General features: G+C 41.4%; 3 protein-coding genes across 3 annotated transcripts; 1 reads left to right on the top strand and 2 right to left on the bottom strand.

Annotated features, from left to right (window-relative positions):
* Positions 1-4,493: 4,493 nt before the first annotated feature.
* LOC122475379 (olfactory receptor 1L4-like) lies at positions 4,494-5,441 on the bottom strand. Its single transcript, XM_043567306.1, has one exon. It carries the CDS (start codon positions 5,424-5,426, stop codon positions 4,494-4,496), a length of 933 nt encoding a protein of 310 aa, XP_043423241.1. The 5' UTR covers positions 5,427-5,441.
* A 12,308-nt stretch (positions 5,442-17,749) lies between these two features.
* On the bottom strand, positions 17,750-18,697 carry LOC122475378 (olfactory receptor 1L4). The gene has a single exon (XM_043567305.1). It carries the CDS (start codon positions 18,680-18,682, stop codon positions 17,750-17,752), a length of 933 nt encoding a protein of 310 aa, XP_043423240.1. The 5' UTR covers positions 18,683-18,697.
* Positions 18,698-19,186: 489 nt separating this feature from the next.
* On the top strand, positions 19,187-19,983 carry LOC122474433 (mitochondrial import inner membrane translocase subunit Tim9-like). Its single transcript, XM_043565303.1, has 3 exons — positions 19,187-19,205; positions 19,604-19,855; positions 19,940-19,983. Exons 1-3 carry the CDS (start codon positions 19,187-19,189, stop codon positions 19,981-19,983), a joined length of 315 nt encoding a protein of 104 aa, XP_043421238.1.
* Positions 19,984-22,323: the final 2,340 nt, after the last annotated feature.

Genomic DNA, 22,323 nt, shown 5'->3' with positions numbered 1-22,323 from the left:
CTTGACAGAGGAGGTTCAGGGTCCTGATCAGACTAGGGGGTTTTCCAGGGGTTAAGGTCAGGCTCCAAATCTGTGAGGAAGTAGGCGAGGGGAAATGCAGATCTGGTTTCAGGAATGTGCTGTCTCCTTTCTCTACCTACAGTGGGCGTTGGAACCCAGGGGCCTGTCCTCCGTGCATGTCAGAGCCCTGTGGGGATTGGCCCTGTGGGCTTCCCAGGAGAGGAGAACATTACTGATGTCCTCACTGAACTCTTTTGGGAGCTCGCAGGGGCTTCTCACGGGAGCTTGGTGGGAACTCTTGGCTGTAGGTGTAGCCTCATCTCCCCAGGAAGAGATAGGGCCATTCAGCAACAAGGGTGGAGGTGATTCATGAACAATTTATGTTAAGTATGTATGTGAAAATGCGTGTTGTGCACACACACGCTCTCTATACATGCATGTACTCCTTGTGCATGTCTGTGTGTAGGCTTCTGTGTGCCTACCTGGAGGGAGAAGTGATGGCCTCTTACGTCTCTGAAGTCTGTGTCTACATGCATGGCTTATCTAGGTGCTGGTGCAGTGTTATGGCAAAGGATTTAAGAGGCAGGCTCTGTAGCCAGAGGGAGTAGATTCAAATGCTGGCTCTGTCGCCTACAATCTTGATGTGCTTTTGCAACTTAGCAGATAGATATTTTAAATTTTTGTTAGAATTCCAGTTAACTAATATACAACATAATATTAGTTTCATGTGGACAGTGTAGTGATTCAACACTTCCATACAACGCCCGGTGCTTGAGTGAATTCCTTAATCCCCATCACCTATTTAACCCATCCCTCCATCCACCTCACCTCTGCTAGCCATCAGTTTGTTCTCTATAGTTAAGAGTCTGTTTCTTGGGTTGCTTCTCTTTTTTTTCCCTTTGCTCATTTGTTTTGTTTCTTAAATTCCCCATATGAGTGAAATAATATGGTATTTTTCTTTCTCTGGTTGAATTATTTTGCTTAGCGTAATACTCTCTACCTCTATCCTTGTTGTTGAACATGGCAAGGTTTGATTCTTTTTGATGGCTGAGTAATAATCCGCATCTCCTTTATCTTCTTTATCCATTATTCAGTTGATGGACATCTGAGCTGTTTCCATATTTTTGCTATTGTATGTAATGCTACTGTAGACATAGGGGTGCATGTATCTCTTTGAATTAGTATTGGGGTTTTTTAAAGAGAGAAATAGAGAGCATGAGCAGGGGAGAGGGACAGAGAGAGGGGGGGGGGAATCTTAATCAGGGTCCATGCTCAGGGCAGAGCCTCATGCAGGGCTGAATCCCAGGACCCTGGTATCATGACCTGACTGAAACCAAGAATTGGAGGTTGGCCAAGTGAGCAACCCTGGTGCCCCTGAATTAGTATGCTTTGGGAAAATACCTAGTAGTGCAATTGCTGGATTGTAGGATAGTTCTATTTTTAACTTATGAATCCCCAAATTGTGTTTTGCACAATTGTGTTTGCAGTCAGTTGAGTGACTGCACCAGTTTGCATTTGTACCAACAGTGCCAGAGGGTTCCCCTTGCTTACATATTCGCCAACACCTGTTGTTTCCTATGTTGTTGATTTTAGCCATTCTGACAGGTGTGAAGTGATATCTCATTGTGGTTTTGATTTGCATTTCCATGATCATCAGTACAGTTGATCATCTTTATATGTGTCAATTGGCTATCTGTATGTCTACCTTGGAAAAATGTCTCTTTTTGTCTTCTGCCCCCTTTTTTAGTTGGATTATTCATTTTGGAGTATTGTTGATTGTTTCCAGATTTTTTAAAAAAATGTTTTTTCTTTTAATAGACTTAAATTTTTTAGAGCAGTTACAGGTTCACAGAAAATTGATCACTTGGTACAAAGGGTTCCCACATACTTTCAAGCCCCCATACATGCACAGACACCTCCCCTCCCCCCCATTATCAACTTCCCCAGAAGAGTGCTACAGTTGTCATGATTGATGAACCATAGCAACACATCATCACTGTTCATCGAGTTTACATTAGGGTTCACTCTTGCTGTTGTACATTCTACAGGTTTTGACAAATGTATACTGACACCATGATAGTGGTGGCCCTAAAGTCCTTGGTGTTTCACCTATTCCTTCCTCTGTCTCCCTGAACCCTTCAAGCACCAATCTTTTTACTGTCTCCATAGTTTTACCTTTTCCAGAATGTCATGTAATGGAATCAGATAGCTTGCAACCTTTTCAGACTGGCTTCTTTCATTTAGTAATATGTGTTTAAGTTTCCTCCATGTGTTTTCCAGACTTGATCGCTCATTTCTTTTTTGTACTGAATAATATTTCATTGTTTGGATGTACATATTTATTTATCCTGTTTGTTTATCCATTCACCCATTGAAAGATATATATTTAAAAATAGAGATGATTTTATCATTACCTGGGAAATGCAAAAATCTTATTCTGCCACATGACACTGTCTTCTGTTTTGTGTGTGGTGCTTCAGTTCTCAAGCCCCACTTCTATTTCAGGTTCCCAGCTTTATAGTGGCTCCATGAGGGCCCTGTGTATGGGCACTGTGTTCCACTTCACAAGCGAGGCAGAGTAGTCCTCTAACTTGCCAAAGTCACTGTTAGGGTGGGGCTGGCATGGGAGCCCGTTCTTATGGTTCCTTACTTGGTTTCCTCTGATATAGTAGCAGAATACCGCCTCCCTGACAAGGGGCAGGTGTTTGGTGGCTGAGGGCAGGGCTTGGTGGTGGTGGATGGATTCCATGAAGGGAATCTAAAACCCCTAAGCATGCCAGTGGGAATCTGAGAGCTGACCATGGTAAAGTGGTTTGGGACCGGGTCTTCAGTTTCTTTATGCCTGTGTATAGCTGGCTGACTTCATCTTTGTCTTTTGAACCTCCTCATTTCCAAAAACCCTGGTCATTTCTGTTTTGTGCAGCAAGCCCAGGGTTACCTATGATGCAGATCAGTAGGACTCTGGCTCGGATGAAACGAGTTTCTGGGGACGCCCCTAAGAATGACTTCATGATATGTGTCTGGAATTCCTGACACATCCAGAAACAATGGCTCTGAGAACACTTCTCCTGTGCAGGGAATGCAGTGGCTCTGGACAAGCTCAGTGCTGTTTGTATTTATAGTTATACACCAGGTTCCACCCTAAGTAGCTCATTTGCTTCCTCCATGTGCAAGTTCTGCTGATGGGACATCTCCTGTAGAAGGCTTGTCTGGAAGGAGATTCTTCTGCTGTGGGGAGAAATACATCCATATCCTCATCTCTTTCTTGAACCTTCTACTCTTGGATTATATGACTCCTCGTTTTCAGTCTTCTTTGCTAATATCTTCTCTCTCAGACTCTTCAATGTCAGAAATACTCAGCACTCTTTTCCAGTCCTCCTTAGCCTTCATGTTTCACATCCCTCGTAGTTTATGTCATTCACTCTGATACACAGATAAACTATGTCCAAGGAACTCAACTTTCCTTAGCTCAATATTGAGGAAGATCTCCTCAATATTGAGGAAAAACTCAACTTTCCTTAGCTCAATATTGAGTGATGTTGAATGTTTACAGTGGCATCTGCTCCATTGGCTTTGGTTGCTGAATGTTTAAAATGAGCAGCACCCTAATACTTTTCAGTGGTGGACATGCAGTGTGATAACGAACTAAACCTTTGGTTTCCAAGTCCGGCAATTTTGAGATTGTTTGTTTCCTCAGCACAATCTCGCTTATCCTGATTGACACACACATTGCTTCTTCCAGAATATATAGGGCATTTCTGTGAGGATCATGGCCATGTGGACAAGGGCAGAAGAAAAGGAAAAGGAAAAAGAGTCAAGTGCTGAGAATTCACTATGAGGACACATTGGTGTTTTGGGGCATTAAATCTGCTTTCTGGATTCTTCCATATTTCCAGCCATATTCTCTTTTCTCTCAAATTGAACAAGCCTCACTGGGCTTTCCACTGTCCCTCAAACACATTCCAGTATTTATCATCTCTTCCTCTTTGTGTGGTTCCCACTATTTGAAATGCTCTGTCCATTTCCTACTCTATTGAACTTTGCTCTGTCAAAATCAATACATTTTAAGTGTGATCTTAGGTCGTTATTCCAAGAAGTCTTTTCCCAATTCCCTACCAGATTCATGTAACTTCTTTTTCTCAAATTGAGTAAGACTGTAATTTCTTGAGTATTAGCCAAGGTCAAGCCCATAGAGGAAGGATTGGAAGATGCTTTATTGTACTTCAAGATAGCTTTATTTATATAGGGGGCAGAAATAGCTGTCCTGAAATGTGGATTCCTAGCAGCACTTGTCCTGGGATTGCACATGTATTTGGCTAAGGTCATTAATATAAACAGACTGTTCTAGCTTCCTGCTCAGGGTTCTTGTTGCTTTTCAACACTCCCTTCTAGGACCTCTCTGTATGCCATGTGACAAATGTGTATGAGGGAATGATGAAGTGATCGTTTCTTGGGTCATCTCCCAATTAAGCTGTTCCATCTATTTGTTCTTTCTATAAGTGAATTCTGTTCCTTAATTTCTTTAAGCCCCTGTTCATGTCTTTGTTCCTCAGACTATAGATGAAGGGGTTCAGCATGGGTGTCACTACTGTGTACATGACTGTGGCTACCCGGTCCTTCACCACTGAGTACATGGACAGGGGCCTGAAATACACATAAATGACACTCCCATAGGTCAAGGCCACTACGGTAAGGTGGGAGCTACAGGTAGAGAAGGCCTTCCACTTGCCGGCTGCAGAGGGAATTCTGAGCACGGTGACGATGATTCGCAGGTAGGAGAAGAGAATGCACAGAAAGGGGGTCGCGATGACAGCCAGGGTCTCGGTCATGACCACAATCTGGCTGGAGGACGTGTCAGAGCAGGATAGCTTTAGCACAGGCTGGGTGTCACAAAAAAAGTGCTTAATGACATGGGAGGCACAGAAGGACAGGCGGGACATGAGTAGCACACGGAGCAGGGAGTGCAGGTGGGAGATGGTGCAAGAACCCAGCAGCATGAGGAGGCAGCGCCGTGGGTTCATAACCCTATTGTAATGGAAGGGGTGGCAGATGGCTACCAGCCGGTCTATGGCCATGGAGGCCAGCAGGTAACTGTCAGTGTTCCCACAGGCCATGAAGAAGTACATCTGGACCAGGCATCCCAGGAAGGAGATCGCCTTTGTCTCTGATAGTAAATTCACAAGCATCTTGGGCACAATGACAGTTGTGAAGCAGATATCTATGAAGGACAGGTTGCTGAGGAAAAAGTACATGGGGGTATGGAGTCGGGGGTCTGAGTGGATGGCCAGGATGATGAGTACATTGCCCACCACGGTGACCAGGTACATGATGAGGAAGATGGCAAAGAGAGGTTTCTGTAGCTGAGGGTTGGAAGAGAGGCCCAGGAGGATAAAGCCTGAGTCACTGCTGTAGTTCTTGGTCTCCATGTCTGTGCCTTCCTGGACAGGGTGTGGAGAAGTAGTTGGAGAGATGTGAAGGGCAATTTCATCAAGTCAGCTTCTTCCCTAATTTCTAGCCTGTAAAAAGAATCCCTCTTGTTTTAAAGAGGAAATTTTATAGTTTTGTTAGAATTTAAGAACATTTACTTAACCCCCAAAACAGATAGTAAATCCCACATGGAAAACTTAAGATAATTCCAAGCTATTTTCTCAATGAGAAAGTAAAGGTGCGTCTCATGTGTCTTAGGAACTTCTAGGTAGCCTAAGGTGTGTGAATTCTTCTCCATTTTCTTTTGAATATTCTTCCTAGATTGTTTCTTGAACAACCCCTTATCCTCTTATTTTCTTCTTTTCTCAGGGGAAGAGGCTTGTGGGCCCCATCTTGAATCAGGATGCTTTCATATAAGGGGTCCCTATGAATGAGATTCTCTTTAGTATTCTCTCCTACTCAAAGGACTACAGGTGGTGGTGGTGGCAGTGATAATGGGAATAAGACAAAAGTGAGAACAAGATGTCATTAGTGTTCCTTGGGGTCCACATTGTCAGATGAGACTTGCTTAGGTCTTCATAGCAGAACCTGCTTAATGTTTATTTAAGAGTTGTATTGGCTAATATGATCTAGGTACTTAAGGTTTTGGGTCAGGGATGCCATCAATATAGGAATACTACCATGCCTATGTTACTGTGGTTAATTTTTAAAATATGTTAATTTTTATTTAAATATGAAGTCATCATTCTCAACCTTCAGATATTATTGGAATAGAAAACTTTGGATGTAAGTCCCTTTCTTACCAGTATTAATGTAAGAAACATACATAAAAAGTTAATGGTGATTTCATGAGGTGATGGAGGTGTTAACTAATCTAACCGTGGCAATCATTTCAGAATATGTAAGGTTGTCAAGTCATTATGTTGTACACCTTAAACTCACAAATGTTACATGTCCATTATATCTTAGGAAATCTGGAAAAAAAGTCAGTTTTGTCAATTAAAAAAATTCAGTGCACATGTAATAACACCCCAATGTCATCAACTCCCAATAGGAGTTGAGAAGGTCATTCTAAAACTCAGAGGAGTAAAGGCTAAATAAAGACAAGATAATTTGAAAAAATTAGAGTTTTAGAGAAGTTTTCTAACCCAAATCAAAGCACATTACAATGAGAAACTAAGATAATGGTACACACAGAGAAAAACGAATGAAGGGTCAACATAAAGAGTTCTGCATACCTATATTTATACATATATATAGATCTTAATCTAAGTGGAACTTAGTGTATAATATTTATCTCACAACTATGAAAAATGGATGAGCTATTAAATAAGAATATTTGATATTTGTGGCAATTGGCTGCAACTTTGGAAAAGAAAAGACTAGATTTCTCTCTAACACACATAGAAATACATCCCGTATGAATGAACAATCAAGGTAAAAAATCCAAACCATAAAGTAAGTATTCACCAAAAAGAAGTATATATTTATGGTCTCAGGACCAGGATGCTGTTCCAAGTAAAAAATATATAGAGGCATAGTGACAAAATACCATACTCAAAATGTGAAAATTACACCAAAAGAGATAATAAGTAAAGCTAGACTATAATGATCCACAGAAAATATCTGCAATATATTTACCAAAGAAAACACAGAGAAAATGCTCAGCTTCATTAGAAATCAGAATATTGGGGTGCTGGGTGGCTCAGTTGGTTAAGCCTTGAATTCTTGGTTTTGGCTCTGGTCATGGGCTTGCAGTTTGCGAGTTCAAGCCCCGCATCAGGCTCCATGCTGATAGTATGGAGACTGCTTGGGATTCTCTCTCTTCCTCTCTCTCTGCCCCTCCCCTGCTCGCTGTCTCTGTCTCTGTCAAAATAACTAAATAAAGTTGAAAAAAATTAAAAAAAGAAATCAGAAAATATACATTAGTCTGAAATGCAATTTTCATCCATTAGATTGTCAATACGTTTTTTTTTTTTTTTACAATATGCAAAGGAAAAAAGAGCCTCACATATACTAATGATGGGAAGGTAATCACTATTGGCTTTTTGGTAATCTCTATCAGAACTGAATATACACTTATTTATCCAATAATTTCACTCACAGAAATCTATCCTTTATAAATAGCCATATTTCATAGCACAAATATATACACATTTTTATTTTAGCATTGTTTGTAATGCCAAACAAAATAATATAAACAAACAAACAAAACATTCCCCAGAGAAATCACCCAACAATCCACCATCGGGGAATTATTAAAGCAATTTATAGTGCATCTCTTAGTATCTCACAATGTCTAAAAAAATCATATGGCTCACATCTGCCAACATTTATTAGCATGCAGTGTATGTCCCACACTGAGCTAAGTGCTTGGCATGCCTTCGATCATTTTATTTTCTCCAAATCCTAAGAGACAGGCCCTATTATTTTCCCTACTTTACAGATAAAAAATAGAATTTAGCAAGGGTAAGTAATGTAGCAGATCCCACAGTTAGTAAATGGTAGATCAGGGATTTTAATTCAGGCAGACTGATGGCAGAGTAAGAGCTGTTTACTGCTGTTCTATTATCAAGGCTATACTCTTGCCCATTATATTTTGTTAAGCGACAAAAGCAGGTTGCAGAACAATACATATAGAATTATGCTGTTTTGTAAAGAAGAATACTTTTTATTTGTGCTTGTTGAGGTTTGTGTGTTTATTTGTGTGTGGCTTCCTTCTGAAGTGAAGATATGCAGGGAGGAGATCCTTCCATATTTAACTTTTTACTTTATTGTTCATATTTAAAAACACTGGCCACATGTTTATTTATATTAATTATATTATATAAATATAATATAAAAAAGTTGATAGTTAAAAAGTTGATAGTTTCCTATAATTCCAGTTTTCAGAGACTAGACTTGTGTGCATATTCAAAGTTTTTTCCTCTACATAGATGTAGACAAAGATTATATACAATAATGGGGTCACTGCATCCATAATGCTTTGTCCCCCACAGATGGTGCCACAGTGGATGTGTGTGTGTGTGTGTGTGTGTGTGTGTGTGTGTGTGTGCTCAAACGCGTGTGCACATTGCACTCATGAGAGTTTCTGGGGTATGGAATACATTCTGAGATATGGAATGCTGAATTGGAGTTCATGAATATTGAAAATTCCAATAGATACTCCCAGTCTGAGACAAACACCCTCCATCCCACGGCAATATATTCATTTGACTGTCTAGACTTTTTCTCCATTTCCTTCACTAGGTCTTTCAGCCTCGGTGCTGGGACATTGTTTTCCCTGGCAGTGAAGGGTTATCTGGTCCTCTTAGGGCTTGCACCAGGTAACATTGGGTATTTCCTTGTGCCTTGGGCAAGTCATTTCCTGTCCTTAGAGCCATCAGTAAGAGACGCTGGCTCTACTTCCTGTCTAGCCTACTCCTCACACTTGAACATTCACGTGCCTCTTGAAATATGCGTATACCTGTGCTACCATCATCACATTAAATTGCATAAATAAATATATAAAGGTTTTTGTATAGCAGTTATACCCCAAAATAGCTGTTAAAGAAAAGAAGATGAAGGAGAAGCATAGCAGAGCCTGAAATATGTGCAAACCTGTCTACATAGGTAATGATAAGAGGACCCTGCCCATTTGGCTGTCCCTGAATACTTTTCAAAGGTAGACCTGAAAAGAATTTAGGGATTTTGACTGCTGGCTGAACAGTCTCATAGGCAACAGCCAGCTCCTTTTACTTGGAGTACTTGTGTGCTGCCCCAGAGCAGAGTTGGAGGAGGGGTGCTATCTAGCGCCAGATAATTATGTATCTTGCTTATCCTGAGGTTTTGATGTAAAAATGCCATGTTAATAAAGGATTGTAGTAGAATTCAGAAATGAAGTGCCTGTGTCTCTTTGTAAAAGTTTAGCCTCTCTTTCCCATAATGCTGGTTTTGCCTGACCTACCTAAGGGGGAGGTAGGATGATGCTTCATCAGGGCTTTGTAATGATTCAGAAGCAGCATGGAGTTTTGATTCACAATTTAAGAGTAACGATGAAAGAAACACAGTTATCATTCTCTTCAGAAGCACAGTTGTCATAATGTCATTGGTCTGTACCTTCTTAAGTTCTATTAGTAATTTACGAAGGTTATTTCCCCACCTTCCTAGTATTTAAATGAGATACTGTGTGCAAACTCATTGTGATATGGTATAGCACCATGTAAATGGAAGTTATTACAGTTAGTAATAAAGCATTTTATGTTACTGGCCAAAAACGATAGTTGAATGAAAGAGTTTGGTAAGGCTTTCTACAGGTGGGTGGTATCATTGCTCATACAGTAAGCTTGAGAAGCGACATTTCAAAGATGGGGCTGGTCATCAGGTAGTGGTGGGAGGGACAAAGGGATAGGAGTCTTTCCAAGACTTTTAAATTATGCTATCCCCCCTTAAAAGAAGGTATCCACTCCCTTCCTTATTAGACAGGAAATCTAATCTATTTCTGTACTTCTCAACTTTCTCTATTGGAATTTTCCACTTTGTGGACATTTGTCATCTCAGGATGGTTTTCCCTTGCTTGCTTTCTCACCAGTGATGCAGGGCCCTTCTCCTCGCTGCCAGCCCACATCCAACCCAGGGCTACAAACTTGGCGTGCAGCGCGGTCTTCCCAAACAGGAAATAAAAGTGCTTGGTGTGTCATGCACTAGGAAAGCCGCCCATCATCCATGCACCCGCGCCTGTGAATGAGCGAGGACAGTTGGGAAGTGAGTCAACTGGACAAAATTCAGCCAACATTTCATGGGAAGGTTCTGGGCTTAGTACTTGTCCATTTAGTGCTTCTCACACTAGCACTATGTCGTTAGAAGCAGTGCTTCTCCTCTTGTATAGAAAAAGGGACCGAAGTTCAGAGAGGCATGCCGCTGGTAAGTGGCATAGCTGAGACTCAAACCCAGGTAGGTTTGATTTCAAATGCTGTGTTTTATCCACCCTAAGTGATGCTATCGCACCTGTTCTCCAAGCCATACAGATGTGGTAGAGAACAAAGCCGGTGTGGCCTCTGCGACAGAAGTCCTCTTACTGTCCAGTGCCTTACGCTTCCTGCTGACCCACTCCTTTTCTCCCTCCTTTGCTCCCACACATTGGGACCTTTTCAATTTACTTCTTTCCTTTCCCTTTCTGCCTCCCATCCCATGAAGCCATGTGCTTGCCCATGTTCCCTGTCTTCAGAGAGGAACGGTTGCAGGAGACTTTGGCCCTCAGTGCTGTCACATTGAGAGAAAACAGCAACTTTCTCCTTTTGCACCATTAATCTTCTGGGTCAGGTTCTTAGAAACCCAGCTTGTCCCTGACTACCCTCTTCCCACTTCCAGCAGAGAGGCAAACAGATATGGAGCCCCTTGAACAGATATGTCCTGTTTAGGGATGCTGCAAAGCCCTTTCTGGTCATGGTTCCTCTCTTTTTAATTGTCTGAAATCTGTCTTTTATGCCTAATTTTCATTCCTGCATCAGATTGGAGCTCTACCCAGCCATTCCCAGCCATTCCCAGCTATTCCCAGCCATTCCCAGCCATTAAATTACAGATTCCAAGGCAAGTGGACATTTGAAATATGCCCACTGGGTTCTTTTTTACGAATAATTGTCTTCCGTCTGTTTCAACGTACCTTTGGTATCCATCTGATCGACCAGAAGTGCTTCAAGTGGGACTTTGGCTGAAACCCAGTGTAGTGTCCCTCTGCTGGGCTGGCAGTGCCTCACCCCAATGTCTCCTACCGGAGACACCCACTTCATCGCAGCCCCTTCCCGTGGATACTCTCAGTCACGGTCATACAGTAGCGAGCAGTGACACAGTGCTCAGGTGTGCCAGACCCTGTTCTAGGAATTTTATGTACATTAAGTCACTTAGTCTTTACAGTACCCCCATTTTACAGATAATGAAAGTGAGGGAGAAGCCCTTGAAGTGACTTGGCTAAGTCCACACAGCTAGAGGGTGTGGAGTCCAGCTTCAGAATGTGTGCTCTTACCCCCTGCAGTATCCTCGTTTTCTCGTTCACTTGTCTCCTGTCTTTGAGATGGAGGAGAGAAGATGGGATTAGGAAAAGAGAGGAAGATCATATGAAGATGTTGACCCCCAGGTTCTGTTCCCAAGGACCCCTCAGCCTGCCTACCTGTGGGCTTGACAGAGGAGGTTCAGGGTCCTGATCAGACTAGGGGGTTTTCCAGGGGATTAAGGTCAGGCTCTGAATATGGGAAGAGCAGGTGAGGGGAAATGCAGATCTGGTTTCAGGAACGTGCTGTTTCCTCTCTCTACCTACAGTGGGCATTGGTGATAGAAAGGGTGACCCAGGGGCCTGTCCTCCGTGCATGTCAGAGCCTTGTGGGGATTGGCCCTGTGGGCTTCCCGGGAGAGGAGAACATTACTGATGTCCTCACTGAGCTCTGTGTGCAGGAGCTTGGTGGGAACCTGGCCTCTGGAGGTGCAGCCTCATATACCTGAGAAGGGAATTAGGGCCTTGCAGCAACACAGGTGGTGTTTCATGCACATGTATGTGAAACATGTACACTAACATGTATATCCATGCACATATGCATGCTGTGTACATACATGTGCTCTTTGTGCAAGTCTCTGTGTAGCTTCCGTGTGCCTACCTGGAGGGAGAGGTGGGGTGATGGCTTCTGACGTCTCTGAAGTTCTATGTCTGTATGTGTGTCTATATCTATGTGAAAATGTAGTGTTAGGGGAAGGGATTAAAATATAGGCTCTGGAGACAGAGGGAATAGATTCAGATGCTGGCTGTTTCTTGTAAACTGTGTGAGCTTTTGCAAACTTAGACACATTTTTTTTTAAGTTTTTATTTTAGTTCCAGTTAGTTAATATTCAGGGTTATATTAGTTTCAAGTGTACAGTATAGCAATTCGACACTTCCATTCCTCATGCTGTGCTCATCATGATAAGTGAGCTTCTTGAGCCCCATCTCCGCCTCCCCTGGAAACTGTTAGTTTGTTCTCTATAATTAAGAGTTTGTTTCTTGCTTTGTGTGTCTCTTATTTATTTCCCTTTGCTCATTTGTTTTGTTTCTTAAATTCCACATATGAGTTAAATTATATGCTATTTGTCTTTCTCTGACTGACTTATTTCGTTTAGCATAATACTCTAGCTCCATCCATGTCATTGCAAATACTAAGATTTCATTTTTTGATGGGTGAGTAACATTCCATTGTGTGTGTGTGTGTGTGTGTGTGTGTGTGCGTGTGTGTGTGTATCTCACAACTTATTTTTTTAACATTTTTAAAAGTTTATTTAGGGGCGCCTGGGTGGCGCAGTCGGTTAAGCGTCCGACTTCAACCAGGTCACGATCTCACGGTCCGTGAGTTCGAGCCCCGCATCAGGCTCTGGGCTGATGGCTCAGAGCCTGGAGCCTGTTTCCGATTCTGTGTCTCCCTCTCTCTCTGCCCCTCCCCCGTTCATGCTCTGTCTCTCTCTGTCCCCAAAAAAATAAATAAACGTTAAAAAAAAAATTTAAAAAATAAAAAAAAGTTTATTTATTTATTTTGAGAGTGAAAGAGACAGAGAGAGTGCTCAAACAGGGGAGGGTAGAGAGAGAGGGACAAAGAGAGAATCCCAAGCAGGCTCTACATTGTCAGCACAAAGCCCGATGCGGGGCTTGACCCATGAGGCATGAGATCATGATCCGAACTGAAACCAAGAGTAGGAGGCTTAACCGACTGAGCCACTCACAACTTTTTTATCCATAGTTGATGAATACTTGGGTTGTTTCCATATTTTGGCTATTGTGGATAATGCTGCTATAAACAAACAGATGCATATATCCCTTTGAAGTTGTATCCTTTGGGTAAACACCTGGTAGTGCAATTGCTGGATTGTTGGGTAGTTCTATTTTTAACTTTTTGAGGAACCTCCATAATGTTTTCTAAAGTGGCACACCAGTTTGCATTCCCAGCAATAATCCAAGAGGGTTCCCCTTTCTTCACATCGTCACCAATACCTGTTGTTTCTTGTGTTTTTGATTTTACCCATTCTGACAGTTGTGAAGTGATATTTCATTGTCGTTTTGATTTGTATTTCCCTTATGATCGATGATGTTGAGCATCTGTCATGTGTCCGTTGGCCAGCTAATGTCTTTGGAAAAATGTCTGTTCATGTCTTCTGTTTTTAATGGATTTTTCACATTTTGGGTTTTGTTGATTGTTTCCAGATAGTTTTTTAAATTTTTTCCTTTAATAGACTTAATTGTTTTAGGGCAGTTACAGGTTCACAGCAAAATTGATCACATAGTCCAGAAGTTCCCACATACTTGTAAGCCCTCGTACATGCACAGACCTCCAAATTGTCAACACCCCCGGAAGGGTGCTACAGTTGTCATAACTGATGAACTATAATGACACACCGTCATCACTCATCCACAGTTTACATTGGGGCTCACTCTTGCTGTTGTACATTCTACGGGTTTTGACAAATGTATATTGACACCATGATAGTATCATAGAGAGTAGTTTCACTGGTCCTAAAGTCCTTGGTGTTCCAGCTGTTCATTCCTCCCTCCCTCTGCGCCCTGCAAGCACCAATGTTTTTACTGTCTCCATAGTTTAACCTTTTTCAGAATGTTATATAATGGAATCAGATGGCTTGTAGCCTTTTCAGACTGCTTCTTTCATTTAGTAATATGTGTTTAAGTTTCCTCCATGTGTTTTCCAGACTTGATGGCTCATCTCTTTTTTGCACTTAATAATATTTGATTGTTTTGATGTACCACTGTTTCTTTAGCCACTGACCCATTGAAAGATAATATATTTAAAAATAGAGATAATTTTATCATTACATGGGGAATGCAAAAATCTTATTCTTCCACATGATGCAGTCTTCTGTTTTGTGTGTGTTACTTCAGTTCTCAAGCCCCGCTTCTATCTCGGGTTCCCAGTTTTATAGTGGCTCCACGAGGGCCCTGTGTATGGGCACTGTGTTCCACTTCACAAGCGAGGCAGAGTAGTCCTCTGACTTGCCAAAGTCACTGTTAGGGTGGGGCTGGCATGGGAGCCCATTCTTATGGTTCCTTACTTGGTTTCCTCTGATATAGTAGCAGAATACCGCCTCCCTGACAAGGGGCAGGTGTTTGGTGGCTGAGGGCAGGGCTTGGTGGTGGTGGATGGATTCCATGAAGGGAATCTAAAACCCCTAAGCATGCCAGTGGGAATCTGAGAGCTGACCATGGTAAAGTGGTTTGGGACCGGGTCTTCAGTTTCTTTATGCCTGTGTATAGCTGGCTGACTTCATCTTTGTCCTTTGAACCTCCTCATTTCCAAAAACCCTGGTCATTTCTGTTTTGTGCAGCAAGCCCAGGGTTACCTATGATGCAGATCAGTAGGACTCTGGCTCGGATGAAACGAGTTTCTGGGGACGCCCCTAAGAATGACTTCATGGTATGTGCCTGGAATTCCTGACACATCCAGAAACAATGGCTCTGAGAACACTTCTCCTGTGCAGGGAATGCAGTGGCTCTGGACAAGCTCGGTGCTATTTGTATTTATAGTTATACACCAGGTTCCACCCTAAGTAGCTCATTTGCTTCCTCCATGTGCAAGTTCTGCTGATGGGACATCTCCTGGAGAAGTCTTGTCTGGAAGGAGATTCTTCTGCTGTGGGGAGAAATACACCCATATCCTCATCTCTTGAACCTTCTACTCTTGGATTATATGACTCCTCGTTTTCAGTCTTCTTTGCTAATATCTTCTCTCTCAGACTCTTCAACGTCAGAAATACTCAGCACTCTTCTCCAGTCCTCCTTAGCCTTCATGTTTCACATCCCTCGTAGTTTATGTCATTCACTCTGATACACAGATAAACTATGTCCAAGGAACTCAATTTTCCTTAGCTCAGTATTGAGCAAAATCTTCAACATTTACATATATGTAATGAGATTCCAGTAGAAGACCCACAACACTTCCTGTCACAGTTTGCTCATTAAACGACATGCCTCTACTATTATTCTACTATTACATTCAACCAGCCTCACAATATGTGGGAGGAGGAACTGTCAAGGGGTTTCCCGTCTAATCCAAGCACCATGTAGAAGATTTCCCCCTGACTTGGCAAGGTATTCATAAGACCCATATAGACCTTTCATCTGCCTATATGTACTTTCAGAAAAGATTTATTTTATTCTTACCAATGTTTATTAGCTAATTTCCAAGTTCACCCTAGGCTCCTTTGTTTGGATAGCAAAAATATGATTAAAGTCCTTTGATAGCATCTGTTCACATCAGCTCACTCCTTCTAAAGGGTGGCAGGATATCTTGTCGAAACTGCCTTCTATTCTGACAGAGACAGCACTCTAGCTGTGTCTGAGAAGATTAGGACTAACCTGGGGGCCAGATTGGTAACTCTCCTCAATGTATTATATCATAGCCACTTGTCATCTACTTTATAGAACACCTGTAGGATTATACATAAAAGATCTTGATTTCTTAGTGACCATGTGCTGTTGAGAAAAAGGAGTGTGGGACTGATGGCAGAGTGGAATCAGAAAAATAATATGTTCAGTTGCCTGGGACCCAGTGACTTAATTTCATTTAGAAATTACCTGAAGATATATTTAATGAATTTATTTATTCCATATATGCCAGGCATTCCTCACATTCTCAAGTGTCTGTGCTTAGTTGAAACTATGGCACAGAAATAGAGAAAGTAGAAAGCATACAGAAATCCTAGGCCAGCATCCCCAAAATTGAGTGACTGGTGGGATATAGTGATGAAAACCAGGTATGGCTGTATAAGATGAAGGCAATTGCAACCTGAGTTTATTTCCTGGATTTCTAGTTGCTTTCTGATCACTTGAAGAGGAAGCAATAACAGCAATGGCAGGGACCTTAATGTTGGGCTCTTGGTGGCCCTGTGTTCCATAAGGCCACCATACACCTCTTGTTATATTTCTAAGGCTAAGGTCTGATATTCAACTTAAACTCCAGCCATCAACAAGCTTATGATTAGTAAAGGCCGCTGGTTGTTAAAACTTGGTGACATAATTGAGGCTAAAGGACTCCAGAGACAGTATTCAATTTTATGTTATTTTTGTTATTGAAATTGATAATCAGGAACATTGATTAAGCAACACATTCATACGTTTGTATTTGTGTGTTATTAGAGTTGTGTAGTAGTCATTAAATCTGTTCATCAGATAATATTGGGTCTCCGTTTGACAGATTCACTGTTGAATTGTGCCTCCTGGCTCCCTTGTGTTTGGGAGGGGTCTTGAGATTAGTTGTTGACAGTGAGTTGTAGGCACAAGTGGTGTGAGTCACTTCCAGACCAGAGTTTTTCGATGCCGGTGGAAAATCTTCAAGAGTTTTCCTCAGCTTCTCATAGAGTGATGATGAATGTTTACAATGGCATCTGCTCTATCAGCTTTGGCCACTGAACATTTAAAATGAGCAGCACCCTACTACTTCTCAATGGTGAACATGCAGTGTGATTACAAACTAATCCTTTGGTTTCAAGGTCCAATGATTTTGAGATTGTTTCCTCAGTGCAATCTCGCTTATCCTGACTAATACACACATTGCTTTCTTCCAGAGTATAAAGGCATTTCTGTGAGGATCATGGACATGTGGACAAAGGCAGAGTAAGAGGGAAAGGAAAAGGAGTCAAGTGCTGAGAATTCACTGTGAGGACTCCGTGGTTTTGGTGGGGGCACTAAATCTGCTTTGTAGATTCTTCCATCTTTCCAGCCTTATTCTTTCTGTTCTCAAATTGAACAAGCGGCATTGGAGTTTCTGCTGTCCCTCAGACACATTCCAGTGTTTATTGCCCCTCTTCCTCTTTGTATGTTTCCCACTATTTGAAATGCTCTCTGTCCATTTCCTACTCTATTGAACTTTGCTCTGTCAAAATCAATACATCTTAAGTGTGATCTTAGGTCATTATCTCAAGAAGTCTTTCCCAATTCCCTACCAAATTCATGTAATTTCTTATCCTCAACATGAATAGGACTTTTTAATTTCTTGAATACTAGCCAAAGTAAAGACCATAGAGGAGGGATTTGGAGATGCTTTATTGCTCTTCAAGATAGCTTTAATTTTATAGGGGGCAAAAATGGTTTTCCTGAAGTGTGGATTCCTAGCAGCACTTGTCCTGGGATTACACATATATTTGGTCAATGTTATTGATAGAAACTAAGTGTTCTAGCTTTAAGGCCAGGGCTCTTACTGCTTTTCAACACTACCTTCTATGACCTTTTTGAGTGTCATGTGAAAAATGGGTAGTAAAGAAAGATGATGTGACCATTTCTTGGGTCATCTCCCATTTAAACTGTTCCATCTATTTTTTCATTTTATGAGTGTATTCTGTCCCTTAATTTCCTCAAACCACTCTTCATATCTTTGTTCCTCAGGCTGTAGATGAAGGGGTTCAGCATGGGTGTTACTACTGTGTACATGACTGTGGCTACCCGGTCCTTCACCACTGAGTACATGGACAGGGGCCTGAAATACACATAGATGACACTCCCATAGAACAAGGCCACTACAGTGAGGTGGGAGCTACAGGTAGAGAAGGCCTTCCACTTACCGGCTGCAGAGGGAACTCTGAGCACAGTGACGATGATTCGCAGGTAGGAGAAGAGAATGCACAGAAAGGGGGTCGCGATGACAGCCAGGGTCTCGGTCATGACCACAATCTGGCTGGAGGACGTGTCAGAGCAGGATAGCTTTAGCACAGGCTGGGTGTCACAAAAAAAGTGCTTAATGACATGGGAGGCACAGAAGGACAGGCGGGACATGAGTAGCACACGGAGCAGGGAGTGCAGGTGGGAGATGGTGCAAGAACCCAGCAGCATGAGGAGGCAGCGCCGTGGGTTCATAACCCTATTGTAATGGAAGGGGTGGCAGATGGCTACCAGCCGGTCTATGGCCATGGAGGCCAGCAGGTAACTGTCAGTGTTCGCAAAGGCTATGAAGAAGTACATCTGGACCAGGCATCCCAGGAAGGAGATAGCCTTTGTCTCTGATAGTAAATTCACCAGCATCTTGGGTACAGTGACAGTTGTGAAGCAGATATCCATGAATGATAGGTTGCTGAGGAAAAAGTACATGGGGGTATGGAGTCGGGGGTCTGAGTGGATGGCCAGGATGATGAGTACATTGCCCACCACGGTGACCAGGTACATGATGAGGAAGATGGCAAAGAGAGGTTTCTGTAGCTGAGGGTTGGAAGAGAGGCCCAGGAGGATAAAGCCTGAGTCACTGCTGTAGTTCTTGGTCTCCATGTCTGTGCCTTCCTGGACAGGGTGTGGAGAAGTAGTTGGAGAGATGTGAAGGGCAATTTCATCAAGTCAGCTTCTTCCCTAATCTCCAGCATGTAAAAAAGCTCACTGGTATTTGTTTTGATTGTAAAGAACATTTACTTCAAGACCTTCTAGAAAAAATGGAATAAAATCCAGTAGGAGAAAAATAAGAAAATTTCAAGCTGCTTTCTAAATGAGAAACTAAAGTTTCCCTTGTGTTTTTAGGATATTTGTTTGTTTTGAAATTCTATTAGCCAAATTTCTCTGAGTTTTCTTAATTATCTTTCAAAAGATTCTTCTTGAGTTCATCAAGAAACAACCTTGATTTTTTTTTCCTTTTTTACCTAGGGGATGGCTTTATATATATTAATTGTTCTGACTAAAAAATTATGAAACCCTTATTCTAAACATTTAAATTTTACCAGAGTAGAAAACTTTGAATGTAAGAGTCTCATTCCCACCAGTTATGGGAAAGACAAAGCAAGGATGGTGTCTGTTTCCACTGGTAAGGTATATTTTCAGATGGCAGTGTAATCCAGTGAAAAAGAAAAGTTAATGAAATAGGCACAAATATTTAAAATATGAATATGTAATTATTTTTAACTGACTTGACTGACACTCTAGAAAGCTCCTAGGGACTCATATTAGAACTTTTAAACCTGTGAAGATTTACCAAAGTAGTCAGATACAAGATACATATACAAATATTAATATTTATCCTGTAGTAGAAAAATACAATGCAGTGACAAATTTCAATTGGCAATGGCAAGAAAGTATAACTATCCGGTGCCTGAAGTTCCTGCCCTGATCCAGATCCTCTGCCTCTACACTTGACTGGCAATGTAGCCCCCCAACCTTGCACTGGTATAGGATATGAGAGCCTGTGCTTCAGTAAGTAATCAGGCCTTATTGGAGACACTCAGGTGAAGTTTGGAGAACTCATTTTCCAGAGTAAAAAGGAAACTCATACATCAGAAAAGGTGACTGATAAACATACCAAAAGAATATGTACCCAATACAAGTACCAAATACAAGAATTTGATCAGATAAAACAACTTAAGGAATTTCTTGGAACCTACAATAAATTTCCAGCAACCTGCTTTTTGGGCTGTGTTAAAGACCCCACAACAAGAGGAATAAAACCTGAAGAGACCACCTGTTTAGAGCATTGCTTTCAGACATATTTAAAAATGACACAAGGAATATCCATGGGGTTTCAGGAATATCATGTTTAGCTGGATGAAGCTCTGGCACCCAAAGCAGGACTACTTTGCCAACCATGATAGAGAAGTCCTGATGGATGGACTTTTGATGAAAGATTGCCAGCAGCTATTGTGATGGAGGTGAGGATTCATCAGATAGAATTCCCTGAAATCAGTAGCCACCATGTTAAACTGTCTGTGATGACTGTTTGGCAAATGGAAACAGCTGTAGTAACAAAACTGCTCTTAACCAGGAATAATAAAAGTAGAAGATCTTATTGTTTAATGAAAATAATGAGGTACAACATTTGTTGAGACCGTAAGATTCAGCAGCTTGGTAACTTCATTAAAAAAAAATAAACCAAATTGTTGGAATATTACTCAGCCATCAAAAAGAATGAAATCTTGCTATTTGCAATGATGTGCATGGTGCTAGAGTATATTATGCTAAGTGAAATAAGTCAGTCAGAGATAAGTACCATATGATTTCATTCATATGTGGAATTTAAGAAACAAAACAGATGAACATATGGGAAGGAAAAAAAAGAGAGAGGGAAACGAAACATAAGGACTCTTAGTGATAGAGAACAAACTGAGGGTTGATGAAGGGAAGTGGGTGGGGGGGTGGGTATTAAGGAGGGCACTAGTTATGATGAGCATAGGGTATTATATGTAAGTGATGAATCACTAAATAAAAAAAAAATCAACCATTGTTTCTTCCAAAGGAAGGAAGGAGGGAAGGAGGGGAGGAAGGAAGGAAGGAAGGAAGGAAGGAAGGAAGGAAGACAGACAGACTTGGGAATAAATCTGATAGAAACAAGTAAAAAGAAATGAGAAAGATCTATCTGAAGAAAGTGTAACAGAACACAAAAGGATGTATGAATAAATGGAGATACTATACTTCTAAAAAGGGAAGATTCAGTATTTAAAAATGTCAATTCTGAGATTGCACATATAAGTGCTATCATACAGTCTTTCTATTTAGCATAATACACAAGTTCTAGCCATGTTATTGCAAATGGCAAGATTCCCTTCTTTTTTTATTTCTGAGTCTAAAAAAGACAAACTCATAGAAACCAAGAGTTGAATTGTGGTTACCGGGATCTAGGAGATGGCAGAAATGGGGACATGCTGAACAAAAGGTACAAACTTACAGTTGTAAGTTCTGTAAATGTAATGTAAAGTGTGGTGATAAAAGTTAGCAATATTGTATTACATACTTGATATTTGCTAAGAGAGTAGCTATTAATTTATTATTTATTTTATTAATATATAATTGAAATATAGCATCATGCAAACTTAAGTTGTAAAATGTGTTGATTTGATACATTTAATTATTGCAATATGATTACCAGTATAAGATTAGCTAACACCTCTATCACACTAGATAATTATAATTTTTTTTTTTCGTGATGGGAAAAATTAAGATCTCTCTCTTAGAAACTGTGAAGTTTATATATAATTCAGTATTGTCTTTGCTGCATGTTAAATCTCCAGGAATGGGGCACCTGGGTGGCTCAGTTGGGTGAGCATCTGACTTGGGCTCAGGTAATGATCTCACAGTTTGTGGGTTTGAGCCCCGCGTTGGGCTCTGTGGTGACAGCTCAGAGGCTGGAACCTGCTTTGGATTCTGTGTCTCCCTCTCTCTGTGCCTCTCCCCCACTTGTGCTCAGTCTCTTTCTCAAAAATAAATAGGGGCGCCTGGGTGGCGCAGTCGGTTAAACTTCCGACTTCAGCCAGGTCACGATCTCGCGGTCCGTGAGTTCAAGCCCCGCGTCGGGCTCTGGGCTGATGGCTCAGAGCCTGGAGCCTGTTTCCGATTCTGTGTCTCCCTCTCTCTCTGCCCCTCCCCCGTTCATGCTCTGTCTCTCTCTGTCCCAAAAATAAATAAAAAACGTTGAAAAAAAATTTTTTTAAAAATAAATAAACATTGGGGCACCTGGGTGGCTCAGTCAGTTAAGTGTCTGACTCTTGGTTTTGTCTCAGGTCATAAACTCGTGGTTTTTGAGTGCAAGGCCTGTGTCAGGCTCTGTGCTGACAGTGTGGAGCCTGCTTGGAATTCTCTCTCTCCCTCTCTTTGCCCTTCCCCCACTCACACTCTCTGTCTCTCTCTCAGAATGGATAAGTAAACTTAAAAAAAAATAATAAACATTAAAAAAGTTTCCAGGATTTATTCAGTTACTGGTTGCAAGTTTGTACCCTTAAACGTCCCCCAATTTCCCCATCTCCCAGCCCCTCCTAATTGCCATTCAATTTAAGAGAGTACTTCTCAAATGTTCTCATAGAAGAACCAGAAATGATCATTATGTGAGGTGATAGACACATTAACTAACCATACTGTGGGAATCATTTCACAACATGTAAGTATATCATATCATCATGTTGTACATCTTAAACTTACACAATGTTATATGTCAATTA

This window comes from Prionailurus bengalensis, chromosome D4 (assembly GCF_016509475.1).
Source record: "Prionailurus bengalensis isolate Pbe53 chromosome D4, Fcat_Pben_1.1_paternal_pri, whole genome shotgun sequence".
Lineage (NCBI taxonomy): Eukaryota > Metazoa > Chordata > Mammalia > Carnivora > Felidae > Prionailurus > Prionailurus bengalensis.
Note: the sequence above shows the minus strand (reverse complement) of the source record. Positions and strands in the feature narration are given on the sequence as shown.

Coding starts and splice junctions, on each gene's coding strand:
- LOC122475379 (XM_043567306.1), bottom strand. CDS start 5,426: ATGGAGACCAAGAACTACAGCAGTGACTCAGGCTTTATCCTCCTGGGC.
- LOC122475378 (XM_043567305.1), bottom strand. CDS start 18,682: ATGGAGACCAAGAACTACAGCAGTGACTCAGGCTTTATCCTCCTGGGC.
- LOC122474433 (XM_043565303.1), top strand. Junction 19,856..19,939: donor AATAAAACCTGAAGAGACCA/CCTGTTTAGAGC, acceptor ATGTTTAGCTGG/ATGAAGCTCTGGCACCCAAA.